The 13,898-nt window shown below is 55.0% G+C and overlaps 4 protein-coding genes across 4 annotated transcripts; 3 read left to right on the top strand and 1 right to left on the bottom strand.

Moving 5' to 3' along the window:
- Positions 1 to 1,845: 1,845 nt before the first annotated feature.
- Positions 1,846 to 3,110, top strand: CTHT_0045240 (uncharacterized protein; the record flags this gene model as incomplete). Its single annotated transcript, XM_006694849.1, has 4 exons — positions 1,846 to 2,253; positions 2,318 to 2,596; positions 2,682 to 2,818; positions 2,873 to 3,110. The coding sequence occupies 4 exons, from the start codon at positions 1,846 to 1,848 to the stop codon at positions 3,108 to 3,110; spliced, it is 1,062 nt and encodes a 353-aa protein (XP_006694912.1).
- Positions 3,111 to 3,951: 841 nt separating this feature from the next.
- Positions 3,952 to 4,874, top strand: CTHT_0045230 (60S ribosomal eL18 domain-containing protein; the record flags this gene model as incomplete). Its single annotated transcript, XM_006694848.1, has 5 exons — positions 3,952 to 3,955; positions 4,013 to 4,099; positions 4,222 to 4,326; positions 4,378 to 4,745; positions 4,797 to 4,874. The coding sequence occupies 5 exons, from the start codon at positions 3,952 to 3,954 to the stop codon at positions 4,872 to 4,874; spliced, it is 642 nt and encodes a 213-aa protein (XP_006694911.1).
- A 412-nt stretch (positions 4,875 to 5,286) lies between these two features.
- On the bottom strand, positions 5,287 to 9,645 carry CTHT_0045220 (uncharacterized protein; the record flags this gene model as incomplete). The annotated part of the gene is made up of 7 exons (XM_006694847.1): positions 5,287 to 5,373; positions 5,437 to 5,598; positions 5,681 to 5,809; positions 5,903 to 6,609; positions 7,596 to 9,198; positions 9,252 to 9,536; positions 9,598 to 9,645. The coding sequence occupies 7 exons, from the start codon at positions 9,643 to 9,645 to the stop codon at positions 5,287 to 5,289; spliced, it is 3,021 nt and encodes a 1,006-aa protein (XP_006694910.1).
- Positions 9,646 to 10,149: 504 nt separating this feature from the next.
- On the top strand, positions 10,150 to 11,364 carry CTHT_0045210 (gamma subunit-like protein; the record flags this gene model as incomplete). The annotated part of the gene is made up of 4 exons (XM_006694846.1): positions 10,150 to 10,530; positions 10,590 to 10,690; positions 10,754 to 11,109; positions 11,180 to 11,364. The coding sequence occupies 4 exons, from the start codon at positions 10,150 to 10,152 to the stop codon at positions 11,362 to 11,364; spliced, it is 1,023 nt and encodes a 340-aa protein (XP_006694909.1).
- Between the last annotated feature and the right edge of the window lie 2,534 nt (positions 11,365 to 13,898).

The raw sequence follows: 13,898 nt of genomic DNA, 5'->3' as shown, positions 1-13,898 counted from the left end.
GTTAAACTGAGCTTAAATGCCTGAACATATTCAGGTTGGCTCTGCCATGGAAGATGATTTGTTGGTGCCTGGCTTACTCGCAGCCCAACAGCCCGGAGGGCTGAAAGTCGCTGGCCAACGAGTGAGCGTCACTTGGCAGAAGGACAGTGGGCTCTAATGCAGGAGGAGCAAATCGGGCACTGCGTGGTTGTCAACGTCAGGGCACCTGAATTTACTGTGCAGATGGCTTAACCCTCGGCAGCGTCAGAGATGAGGATTTGACTTGAGGTTGTTTTATTTGGTCTTTGCCTTCTCGAATAGCTTATATAAGGATCATACTCAGGGTCTGGGTGAAAGTCTCGAGTAAGCACCGGGTGATTTAGGGATCAGTCTGGATACGAAAGCTAAAGATTCGAGTCGAGGAGCTATGAATGGGCGGATGATTATAGCCGCAATTAGACCTCGTGATCTGGCTTTGAAAAGTGTGGTTGATGATTACTCGTTTCACAGCCCCTATTCTAAGTCAGTGCTTCGAAATTTAGACAAGGTTCCCAAGATCGGGATGAAAGCCAGATTCAGATCTAAAGTGAGTGGGGATATGGTCAAAGCTGCTTGTCTGAGTGAGTTACTACCCAGCGGCGAGGGATTTACTGTGTTAAGTCAGGTCGTCAGCGCGGCTTGTCACTCGGTTACGTGCAGATAAGTGATAACAAGGGCAAAATCCCAAGTTTAGTGCCCGCTGAGCCGCCTTCCGCCGCTGATGAGCAAGGCTTGGCGCCCCATGTGCTTGGTTTGCATTTTTCGTCATAGCCGAACGAGCGCGTTTGCCAATGCCGAATCGTTTTTGAGTGGTTGATGATGAGTGAGGGCGTCTTATTATTCCAATTGGAGTCTTGACTTGGAGACCCTGCCCTTCCCCACAAGCCACTCACGCGGCCCTGGGGCTCTTTCACTCTTTCTTGGACGTTGGTCCTTTGTCCCCTGACAGGTTCTGGTCTTTCTCCTTTTCCTCATTTTCCAGGCCTCGAACTAGTTGAACTTCCAACACTCCTTTGGCCTCGCCCTCGACAGACGGAAAAGCGCTCGCCGACTTGCGCCGCTATCTACGGGTCGCCATTGTCTAAGTGCTCTTCGATCCCATCTGACAGCAGCGCCGGTTCATCCTATGCCCCTCTCACCTGCGGTCTTGAGAGTCACGATCCCCGAGATGCTGGTTGCCAAACCGTAGCCTACCTCGTCGTCAGTTACCTACTCTGAACCTAACTTCTCGACCGTCGACACCCTTCTATTGACAAGGCGCGCTTCTGTCGAGTGCTCCCAGCGACTTCCATCCCGGCTCTCTGCGCTTTCCAGGCTCCCTGACTCCCAAGTCCTAAAAGAGGAGCCCGACCTACGACGACAGAGTGCCGCTTACTTCGCGACTCCCGCGCCTCTCCCTTTGCGAAAGGCCTGACTGACACTTCGCTGAGGAAGTGTCTCGAGCCCTCGGGTTCCAGGCCCAATTCTTTCAGGATTTTCCAGCTGCGTACGTTGCCCGCCTGCCCCTTGTCCGGCGCGTGGCCTTTTCGCGCAGCGCTTTCTTCCCTCTGCCCCACCAAGGTTCCCCCTCCCCTTTCTCCAAATTTTGGATGGGGTATCCCGAACATTGAGTGGAAAACTAAAGAATCCCTGGGCCCTGAGCCGGAAACCCCATATTAACGTCTAAGAACCTCTTCTAACCGAACCTCCCTCCCCCGACAGGCAGTCCCGTCCCGACCAACCAACTGACCGACCGATCGAGTCCGCGCACCGCGCAGCAACCGACCGACTCCTAGCCCAGCCCAGCCCAGCGAGGCCAGCGAGCCCAAGTGACGAGCAGTAAACACCATGTCCTCATCTCGCGAGGCAGCAGCGGCCGCGGCGGCTGCGACGCCAGCAACCGGCGCGCAGTCCGAGATGCCAGCCGCGAAGCAGCAGCAACAGCAAATGCCGAAGCTGGGCCCTATCACGCACTTCCGGCTGTACATCTCGGAGCCGGTGACGGCTGCGTTCTGCGCGGGCGGCGTGGCGGGTGCGGTGTCGCGCACCGTGGTGTCGCCATTGGAGCGGCTCAAGATCCTGCTGCAGGTGCAGAGCGCGGGGCGCGACGCATACCGGCTCAGCGTCGGCAAGGCACTGGCTAAGATGTGGAGAGAGGAAGGGTGGAGAGGGTTTATGAGGGGGAATGGCGTCAATTGTATTCGCATTGTGCCGTATAGTGCCGTGCAGTTTGGGAGTTATAATTTTTATAAGAGAGTGCGTTTTCCCACGGGAGGGTAGTGTTGACATGGTTGAGCTGACGAGCCTTGCACGTATATAGCACTTCTTTGAGCGGTACCCCGGCGACACCCTCACGCCTCTCTCACGCCTGGTCTGCGGTGGCATTGCGGGCATTACCTCAGTCGTCACGACCTACCCACTGGATATTGTCCGCACGCGCTTGTCGATCCAGTCGGCATCGTTCGCCGAGCTGCAGCACAACCGTCCGCAGAAGCTGCCCGGCATGTGGGGGAACATGGTCCTGATGTACAAGAACGAGGGTGGCCTGCCCGCGCTGTACAGAGGGCTTATCCCCACTGTTATGGGCGTCGCGCCATATGTATGTGTTTTTTTTTTTGGAGGGAGAGGGGGGGATGGGAGGTAGAGAGAGGGTAAAGTGGAGGCTAACGTTGGTTACTCTATAGGTCGGCCTCAATTTCATGGTCTACGAGTTCCTCCGCGGTTACTTCACCAAAGAGGGCGAGCAGAACCCGTCGTCGGTGCGCAAGCTTGTCGCGGGCGCTATTTCGGGCGCCGTGGCGCAGACGTGCACATATCCTTTGTGAGTTTCCCTACTCTTCACAGTGCTCAGTGAACAACGACTGATAATTCCCAGTGACGTCCTGCGCCGCCGCTTCCAGGTCAACACCATGGACGGTCTGGGCTACCAGTACAAATCACTCGCCGACGCTGTGCGTGTCATTGTCCGCACTGAGGGCTTTGTCGGTTTCTACAAGGGTGTCATCCCGAACACGCTCAAAGTCGCGCCCAGTATGGCGGCCAGCTGGCTCAGTTATGAGGTTTCGCGCGATTTCTTGCTTGGCCTGAGGCCTGCTGAGAAGCTACTTCAGTGAAGTGCTGGGCAGTGATGACATTTCTCTCTTAACTGTTTACCCCAGGCTTAAGGTCGTGCTCAAGCCTCTTCTGCTGAGTTTTCTTGCTACATAACCGTCCAAGTGGGCAGGATAGTATGCTAATAGGGGAGCATTATCTAACGACTTATGTGAGAGGATGGCATTTTCCATCAACTGGCATTGACAGCGTTCATAAAACAAAGGCATAGAGTACAGGATAGACAGCAGTTGTTGAAGCACGCAAAAGACATCAAGTAGGTTGGTTTGCTGGACAGGGCTTTTTGGATAGCTTGCAGGGGAAGGGAGCTAGACCATTGGATCTCAAAGAACTTTCATTCTTGCAAAGTCTTTTCAGCGTTGCAAGAATTAACAGTCACTTGCTTTCCCAGAGATCAGCTATCACTAGAGAGTAGACATTGGTCTTGATTGCACTTCAGTAGTGTGTCCCTGAGGACCCCTGTCATGGGGAGCATAAACCGCGTTACATAGTTTGGTATCATCTTTTTTGGTAGCTTTTGACGAGCATATAGTTTTAATAATTCATGTCCTTCTAATTACCAGCCGAAAAGAATTCGCGTTCTCAGCTTGGCGATGACTTCATTGCCTGCTGTCTCGCTGCTGGAGGGGTGAGCTTTGAGAAGTTGAGGTTCCCCAGGGTTAGGGTGGGGCTGCGACCCTGTAGTCCCCCACATTCTGCCGCGTCTGACCGCCCGCGCCCACAACCCTCCATCCACCAGCCAAATTCTCGCCAATTTTTACGTCGCTCGTTTTTTCCGACCATCGCCCAACGAACCTCCCCCATCGACTTGGAATTTGTCGGCATTCACAAGTCACCGTCACGATGGGTACGTAGTGCCTCCTCAGCCTCTGCGTATGCAAGTGGACGAGGTCTTGAAATATAGATCTCGTCTGCGCCTTCATTGGCCCTCTTTTCGCTCCCGGCGCCCGTCGTCTAAATCTCGAGGAGATCGCCGCCGAGTCGTCGTCTGGTAACAGGACGCATCTCAATGGGCACGTAATCCTCTCGAGATGACGGGATCCAGCTGGTCGAGCTCGCCAATTTGAGCATACAGGATTCAAAAGGCTGACCGGAGTCCTTGGCCCTCTACAGGTATCGATCTGCGCTGGAAGCACGTGCGGTCCTCGCACCGCAAGGCCCCCAAGAGCGACAACGTCTACCTCAAGCTCTTGGTGAAGCTGTACCGCTTCCTGGCCCGTAAGCTTGCTCACCTTCTTGAGATTGGGGACAGTTGCTAACTGGCTCTAGGCCGTACTGAGGCTCCCTTCAACAAGGTGGTCCTGCGCCGCCTGTTCATGAGCCGCATCAACCGCCCGCCCGTCTCGCTGTCGCGCATTGCCCGCAACCTCAAGAACGGCAACGAGAAGAAGACGGTCGTCGTCGTTGCCACCGTCACCGACGACAACCGCCTCCTGCAGGTCCCTAAGATGGAGGTCGCCGCCCTGCGCTTCACCGCTAAGGCCCGCGCCCGCATCGAGGCTGCTGGTGGCCGCACCCTTACCCTCGATCAGCTGGCTCTGGAGAAGCCCACTGGCGCCAACACCCTCCTGCTGCGCGGCCCCAAGAACGCTCGCGAGGCCGTCAAGCACTTTGGCTTCGGTCCCCACAAGCACAAGGTGCGTTTTCTAATTTTTTGGTTTTTTATGCACAACTAACACCCCCCACAGAAGCCCTATGTCCGCTCCAAGGGCCGCAAGTTCGAGCGTGCTCGTGGTCGCAGGAGGTCGCGCGGCTTCAAGGTCTAAAGCAGTGGATGCCGATACCCTCTGGAGTTTGGTGGTTCACGGCGTGGGGTTCCTGGTCGTCGCAATGGCTCTGGTGTTATGGCACATGCTTTACGGGATTTCGTGGGCACGTCAGCGACCTGGCGCAAAAAATCAACAGCATATGGGGAGAAAAAGGCTCTGGTATTTTACGGGTTTCTTTTCTACGGGTATGAAGAATATGTTGCTGATGCCACGGCTATGAATCGAATGCCAGCCTTGCGACGACACTATTAGTGTGATGCGTGATGACTATGGTGATCTCCTTGGCCCTCAATCGTGACGTGTCCTTGGTACATGCAACTTTATGGTACAAGGTATATGGTATGGTACAGTAATACAAATCTCTCTCCTTGCCAGCAAGGCGGAGATGTGGCTGATGGTACACGGCTCGTCATTGCGACCCGGATTGTTTCTCAATGTCCTGGAGTGTCACGTCTCCTTTTCTCCTCAGGGCGACGAAGAAGGCTTCTTTCGATTCCTACACGAGGTCAGGGAAGACTTCTCAAGAAAATCGTAGGGCTAAAAAATAAAAAGGACTTACAGGCCGCGAGGCATAGGGCTTCTCTCTGTGCACCTTGGCGAACATTTTCTTGAGCAGCTGCTCAAAGGCCTTGTCCTCGGCTCCTTGGTAAAACTTGCAGACGAAGTGGCCGCCGGGCTTGAGCGTGTCGGAGGCGAAGGATAGTGCGGCGCGGCAGAGGTCCTGTTTGCCCGGAGGGGGAAGAGGGTCACGCATGAGTGGGGAGTGAGGGAGGGATTGAAACTAAACAAGAGGGGGGAATTACCATGCTTCCGGCGTGGTCCTTGAACGCGATGCCGCTCGTGTTCATCATCCTATGGTGCGGGTTACTCAAACTGTTGACCGAGAAGCCGTGGGTCTGGGGCCAGGGGTCGGACATGTCACTGAGGACGACCTGTTTAGAGTTGGGGGTGTTAGTGTGAGGTTCTACGTAGAAAGAAGGGAGGGAAAATCGAGAAAGGGAGATAAGTGGGTTGTCGGTACGCACGTCTACCAACCGCAGGTTCTTCCCATCTTCCAGATTCGCCTCCTCCTCTTCTCTAGCAACCATCTCGCTCTCCATTGCCGCCTTGCGCTCCATTTCCAGATAACTCTCTTGCTCCACCACCACTTCCCCCTCTCCCTCCCCCTCTCCCTGCCCCCTCATCTCCCTCTCCCTCCCCCTCCTCTCCTTCCTCTCTATCCTCCTCCTCCTCTCCCCCTCCACCAATAATTGCTTCACCATCCTCTGCACCCCCGGACTGAGGAAATTCCCCTGTATCGTACTCACCCCCTTAGGAGGTTGTGCAGGGATGATGTCTATCCCCACGACCCTCCCATCCGGCGCCGTGCGGTCGACGGCGACTTGCGACCACGAACCGGGCGCGAACCCGAGGTCGACGATTACCTGGCCTGCGTTACGTCGGAAAAGCCGGTATTTGGAGTCCAGTTCGAGGAGCTTGAAGGCAGCGCGGGATTTAAGGCCTTGGACTTTTGCTTCGCGGGTGTAGGGGTCGGAGAGTTGGCGGGTACGCCAGCGGGTGGAGGAGGAGGATTTGGAGGAAGGGGAGGGAGAGGTGGTGAAGGGGCGGATAGGAGTGAAGGGGGAGTGGGGTTGTTGTGTTGATTGGGATGAGAGAAGAAGTGAGGAAGGATGGACGGCGGGGAGGGAGTGTACTAATGAGTAAGGTTTACCGAAGCTTCGGGTCGGGGAGGCTGCGGCGGTCGTTAGAGATTGGCTCGTTGGTGGTCTCGATGAGACTGGTACTGATCCTATCGAACTGAGGAGAGAGTGAGAGAGAAGGGGTAGGCGGACGGGCGCCTTGGCTCGTGGCGCCGGCATGGTGCGTTATGAGATCATGTAATGAGGGGATGAGAGAGAAGCTGGATTATGATGTAAAGGATTAAGAAGTCTCCGGCGTGAGGAGAGATAAGTAAGTGTGGAAGGCATTGAAGATCGCCGTTGATAAAACCCAACTTTTTGCTGGGTTGCGTATGCTGAGCGTTGTGGTTAGAGTATTTCCATAACCCCGCTATTGTGGGTCACTTTAGTTTCGATTGATGGATATTATGCAGCTAGTGAGGAATCTGCAAAAGGCTGTCAACGATAACCTATGTTCACCATAGGGAACACGTCTGAGCAGACGACTCATCTCTTTGAGGAGAAAAGAGCAGAGAAGGCTTCAAGGACTTGGAGATACACTTAGCTGCCAAAAGATGAAGACCAATAATAAGTGGAGTGGTTTTCACAACCGAATATCCACAATCCAAGTTGGCATATCAAGCATCAACATTCAGGCATGGTCACCCTCATGATGCAACATGGGTACTGCCAAGTAAAAAGGCAAGCCGTCGACATTGATATCAGGCATTTTCATATCACCAAATCCCTGAATCGGGTAGATAACGATGTATTACCCTACCAATGCAACAAAAAAAAACAGACAACAACAACAAGCAAACAAACAAAAACGCTTAACCCAACCCAAATAAAATCATCAACAAAGCAAGGGAAAAAAAAAATGCAATCCCTTAACGCCACCCATGATGTATATGCCTCCCTCAGAAGCAATCAACATACACCATCATTCAACATAACCTCCCAATAACTACCCAGTCAATCTACACCAAAAAACTAGCCCCCACCCCCCTCCGATCCCGTTTCAAAGGGGAGAACTGCCCACTCCCAAACACACTCTTACTCGGCTGTCCGCCATTTGCATTTCCTCCAGCCCTGTTCACCTTCCCACTAACCTTCCTTACAACCGGCTTCACAATCTCCTCTGCATCACCCCCAATCACCACCTCCCCGTCTGTGGCCCCAAAAACGGCTGCCGCGCTCGTAGCCTGCATGCCTTTTCCGCCTGCACCGAGGAGCCTCTTCTTTTTCTTCTTCTCGATGACTATTGTGGCGCCGGATTTGGTGGTGATTACCGTGGTATTAGCACGGTTCTCTTGGTCGTGTTTGGCTTCGTCTGTTGTCGTGGTTGTAGCTGTGGAGTTGGTGGCATTGGTGGTGTCTTCATCAGCGAGGAGGTCCTCCGGTTCTTCGGAGACCTTTTCCAGCGAGGATGATGTTGATGAGGAGGCACCCTTCTTGCCACCGGTGCCGGCGCCGGCGAGAGACTTGGGGATGCGTGGACGGGGGATGGCGGGGAGGTTGCTTGCGGAGGGGGGGGCGTCGGCCAGGGGCTTAGCGGTGCGTGATGAGCTACCGGCCGGACGGCCGCGGGATTTCTTGTCGAGGGTGAGCTTGGAGGGGAGGGAGACGTCGATTTTCTTTTCGTCTTCTTCGGAGGAGTGGTGCTCAGTCTTGACATGAGCCGCTGGCGCAGGGGTTTCGAGGGTTATAGCAGGCAGGTCGTCCACGTTGCCGGTCTTGTTCAGGAAGGGAGTGATAGAAAACTCCGACTTGCCGCCTACCATGGACAGGTCAAACCCGCGCTTCTTAATCAGCGGGCGCTTGAATTTGTCGTCGTGGCAGGACGGCGTCTGGAGAACCTTTTCCGTAATCAAAGGCTCCTCAGACATGGCCTTCTTCCTGCTGACGAGGGGTGTCTTGCCCACGGCGGAGATGCCCTTGACGGCGGGTATGGCAGTACTGCCGACAGAAGAGGCGACGCTGCTCGCCCTGATAGTCCGCTCTTGCTCTTGCCGCTCGAGCTCGGCCCTCGCCTTCTTCAGTTCGTCGCGAGCCTCGCGCAGCTTACCGCGCAGCTTCTCGATGCGGTCGCCCATGGCTTGTTGGCGCTCCTCGGCGTCGACCAGGGCCTGCTCGTGCTGCTTGCGTTGCTTTTCGTGCTCTTTCCTCTCCTCTTCCAGAGCCTTGCGGGTCTCGGCAAGCTCCTGGCGGAGCTGGGCGATTTCCTCAGACGAGGCTTCGGTGTTAGGGGAGCTGGCAGAGCTCTTGCGTGCGCTCTTCAGCGCCCGCTTGGCCTCCTCCAGTTCCTGGCGGAGTGACTCAGCCTCTTCGTGCGCCTTGACGGCGGCGTCCTTATGCTTCTTGAGCTTGTGCTCCGCGGCAGCGAGCTGTTGCCTCAGGGCTTGTAGTTCTTCCTCGGTCTCGCTGCCCTTGTTGGCGCTCCGCTCCGCCGCGCGCTTCTGCTTGGCGAGTTCCATCTCCATAGCGCTGAGCTGGCGCTCGAGGGCCAGCTTCTCGGCAAGGACGTCCTTTTGCTGAGCCAGCTGTGACCGGAGATGCTCAACCTCGGGCTTGAGCGCGGCGAGCTCGCGCTGCAGGGCGAGCTTTTCTGACAAGAGCTTGCTGTGGTCTTGGGCGACGGAATTGAAGGCGGAGAGTTCCTCCTACCTTTATGTCAGCATAGTCCCAAACATGAGGCTTGAGTCAGGTACGCTACCCTCAGATCCCGAATCTCGCGCGCATGCGCCTGGATAAGTTTGTCCTGCCGCTGGCTCTTGTCCTGGGCGAGCGTCAATTGCGAGATCAGGTTCTCCGCCTGCTCGACGAGCTCGTTGATGCGAGTGTCCTTCTGGGAGACCTGCTGCTTGAGCGACTCGGCGTCGTGCCGCTGGATTATGGCACGCACGGCCTCTCGCCGCTTCTCCTCGTCCTTAACAATGAGATCGCACTGGTGCGAGGCTTCCAGGTACTTCTTCTCCAGTTCGTGGATGAGATCAGCTGTCTGGAGGACTGTCAGCGCACATTCTGTTGAGCGTTGGGGCCCAATGCGGCGGTCGACAAACCTTTGCAGGGTCATTGTTTACACCCTGCGACGCGTGTTTGGGCGCCATGAATGGGGATGTGGCCGGAGCCGAGGGTTTGATGAAGTGAACAGGTTACGAAAGGCTAAGTTATGCACTTTTTACCAGAGTCTTCGGGTGTTTTTCTAGTGTTTATGGTCCGGGCCACTGACGATGCGGAGTCGGATGATGAGGATGTGGGAGTGTGCTGGGGAGGAGGAGAAAAGAATGGGCACCGGCTGGGCAACTTAGTTGCGACCTCAAAAGTAAACAGTCTTCCGTATTTGGTTTAGCGCAGTCCCCGCCCCACCAATCCACGGTTGCCAGCTGCCAACGCCAAGACTACAGGGTTCCAGCTTCGAAGCCCTGCGGTTGCTCGGTTGCTGCAGCGCTGACGTTGAGGACACAGTGGATGATCCACAGCCACGAGGCCTGGTGCTTGTGCTTTGTGTGAATCGGATTTGCAGTTGATCACCAACATTCAACCCGTCGACCTCGACTTCGACGTCAACACCAATTCATTGACACCCCGCCGCCACCCCTCACTCACCCACCATGCGCTGGCTGCCGGCCCTCCTGTCGGCAGCATCGCTGCTGCTCACAGCAGTCAACCCGGCCGTCGCCGCCAAGTCTGCCTCTGCGTCTAAGAGAGCCCCCGAGGAGCGCTTCAACCACTTCCACGCCAAATCGCTCTCTTCTACGCCCGTCAAGCTCTCCGATGCGTCCTACCGCGAGCTGACGGCCGCCCCGCGCGACTACTCGGTGGCCGTGCTCATGACGGCACTCGACTCGCGCTTTGTGTGCCAGCTGTGTCGCGAGTTCCAGCCGGAGTGGGAACTACTTGCTAGGAGCTGGACGAAGGGGGATAAAAAGGGAGAGTCGAGGCTGCTTTTTGGGACGTTGGACTTTCTGGATGGGAGAGATATCTTTATGAGTGTGAGCACTGGGTTTCTGGAGGAGATGCAGGTTTGAATGGTTAACTAACACTTTGGCAGTTCGGCCTGCAAACCGCCCCCGTGCTCTTCCTCTTCCCTCCCACCGTCGGCCCGCACGCCTCGGGCTCGTCTGAGCCGATTCGTTATGACTTCACCAATGGGTGAGGCCCGTCCTTCTCAATCTTTCTTCCAAACACATCCCTCAGACTAACTAACATCCCTAGTCCCGCCCCCGCCGAGCACATCCACGCCTGGCTCTCTCGCCACCTGCCTAACCGCCCTCACCCCCCAATTAAGCGCCCGATCAACTGGATGCGCTGGATCACGACGATCGTCCTGCTGGCCGGCGGCGCGACCGCCTCGCTGGTTGCCTGGCCGTACGTGCTGCCGGTCGTGCAGAGCCGCACGGTGTGGGCAGCCATCACGCTGATTTCCATTCTCTTGTTCACGAGCGGGCACATGTTCAACCAGATCCGGAACGTGCCATACGTAGCGGGAGATGGGCGAGGCGGCATTGCGTATTTTGCGCACGGGTTTCAGAATCAGTATGGGTTGGAGACGCAGATTGTTGCGGCGTTGTGTAAGTTCTCTTCTCTCTCGCTTGGCAATTGTGTGTATGTGCTGTAATGGAGTCTAACTGGTTGTAACAGACGGTATCCTCGCCCTGTCGGGCATCTCCCTCGCCATCAAGGTGCCTCGCATGACGGACCCCAAGACTCAGAGCGTCGCTCTGCTCGCTTGGGGTGGCGTCATGTACTTTGTTTACAGCTTCTTGATGAGCATTTTCAGGGGAAAGAACCCAGGTTATCCTTTCGCGCTGCCCCCGTTTGTTTGAGGGGTAAGCACGAAATAGAAAGAGTTGGGGATGTTAGAAAAATTAAAACGATGTATTGTTACAGTTAGGGTCTTCAGTGGCGCATCTAGAGAGGTCAATGGTGTATTTTTTTAAAAAAAAAAAAGAAAAAGAAAAAGCTTAAAGGGAATTCAATTTTATCTTTTTGTTGACTGGGGAGATCCGTTTGAACTGGGCCAGCCTCTTGCTGTCAATAATCAACTGCGGGAAACATCCCATGAACCAGGTATCGTCCTAAACCCCTAACACATCCTCGGTTCCTTTCTCCTCCCATGATGCCGACATGCACTTCGTACAAGCCCCGGTTCATGGTTCAGATGCGGGTTGGATCCCGGTTCTATCAAGCTATTAAGACCTAGCCGTGCGCCGGGAAGCCCATCATGACCACACATCTGAAACTCCTGGAATGAAAGACTGTCGCATGGGTAGCGATACATACTTTGTTTCTGTGAATCTTGGCCTGCAGCTCGGGTATGAAACCAAGAGTTGTACTTCCGACTTCATCAACAGAGGCACCTCATACCTACTACCGAAGAGGGCAGTTCGCGATGATCTGGGCTCATCAAGAGAATGTGTTCTCGTGACACACCCATTCGTTACCTCGAAGTCTTTGTCGTCCATCACACATTCCACAATAAGAGGGGGAGCCTACGAGTATTCGGGCGTCAAGGACGGCAATTAAGGACAACAGCACCAGCCGACCATCAGTGGGGGACCAGTGCTTTCCTCCCTCCCTCCTATCAACCGTTCTCCGGGCTGCCGCTCGCGCTCTTCTCAAACCCCTTCCGGGTTTGCTTGTACTCCTTGGGTCTTCTTATCGTCATCCACTTTCCGGACCCTCTAGATTCGAGGGATTGTGGCTTCTAGAAGCCAGCTCTTCCTCCTTCCAAGCGATCCCTTGCACTATTAGTTAATGAAGCAAATGACGGGTTCCTGTTCCGAAAGATGAGCACCTCATTTTTCGTTAACGGTCTCGCAGCCGCTCAACCGCTTTTCATGCAGTCGTCAGATCGGTTGTGTCATCGCTGCAGGAAGATCGAGTGAGCATGATCGTAATACGCAACAACCAACCGCCCCCCCCCCCACCCTCTCTTCCCCCGGGGAATAAGGGTAAGAAAAAGCGCCCATTCGGGCCACGTAGGTTGACTACGGCATGGATTGGTCACTGGTGACACCATAACGGAGGTTTGGACCGCGTCAGGCCGAGCCGGCCGCCGAGACATGTGGATATATTGTTTATATGTATATAGGGTGGGTTGTTTATTTGAAAGGCAGATGCCGGGAGGTTTAGCCGGCACGGGCTGAAGCTGGATTCTTACTGGAGCGCTACTGACCAGAACCTTTGGCTTAAGAGCTTGAAACACGAGTAAAGAGAGGAACTGCGCAAGATTTGAGCGCAATTGGGACAGAATCTCGATATTTGTTAGGTTGATAGCTCTGTTTGGGAAACCTCATCGTCGCTTATGAGATTCGGAGGACCTATCCCAGGATGGTTTGTATCAGTAGGCCCTGGTCAAATCTCTCTTTGGGAAATTGAAGACGATTTAACATATCATCTTCCCAAATCCCGACTAGTGCATGTAAGCAGCGCCAAGATTATCTGTCTATAGTGTTCTCTACTCTACATCAATTAAGGCTGTGCTAAGAAACAAAAAAGACATGATACGCGCTGCGAACTCACTTGACAGCCCGAACGGCCCCCAGGGCCCAGCCGGCTATAATTCCCCAACCCTGCAATCCTGCGACTTAAATGGCTCCCAACCCCTGCCTGACTAGGTATCTCCCGATCCGAACGAGACTCACGAATGACAGCTCATCTGCAGCCCATGCCGATGCCAAGCAATCTCCGCAGACAAGACACGGGGAATTATGTTTCAAATGGCGGCAGGGAGGGGTGGCATTTAGCCAGCAACTGCCGCGCGCCACGGCAACCTCCCTACCTAATGGGGGGCCGGTACCGATCTCGCCAGCCGGAACAGCCTGTCTGGGCAGACTGCTACTGGATCGGGGAATATAGGGTAAGGTTGTTTATATGTGTCAACCTGACTGAGTGAATACTCTTACGGTTTGGGGAACGGGGAGGGAGAGGGAAAGTGGAAATGTGGTTCGTGGGTAATATAGGCCTTCCCCCCGCACCAAAACTTTGTGAGGGAATGGGGCAGGATTTGACTGAGCCTGAAGTAGGACTTAGTCGTTGGTATCGATGGATGGTTTGTGAAACTTGAGCGTGTTCACATGGCCATGGAGTAGGGTCCTGGATCTTCATTCTGGGCTCCCAAGATTCAGGGTTGAACGTGTCTGTTCCAAGCCCATTCTCACTTAACCCGTGCGATGCACCTCTCCTGTTCAGCCTAGCCGGTCAGCCATTCATCCAAGCAGCAGCAGCAGCAGCAGCAGCGGCGGCGGCGGCGGCGGCGGCGGCGGCAAACACGGGGAGCCATGCTCTCCGTTCCCGTATATTGCTCTCCATTTGGCACCGAGCCCACCAGATGGTCTCCTCTCTACGGGGACTCCCA

This window comes from Thermochaetoides thermophila (genome assembly GCF_000221225.1).
Source record: "Thermochaetoides thermophila DSM 1495 unplaced genomic scaffold scf7180000011818, whole genome shotgun sequence".
In the NCBI taxonomy this organism is placed as follows: domain Eukaryota; kingdom Fungi; phylum Ascomycota; class Sordariomycetes; order Sordariales; family Chaetomiaceae; genus Thermochaetoides; species Thermochaetoides thermophila.
Note: the sequence above shows the minus strand (reverse complement) of the source record. Positions and strands in the feature narration are given on the sequence as shown.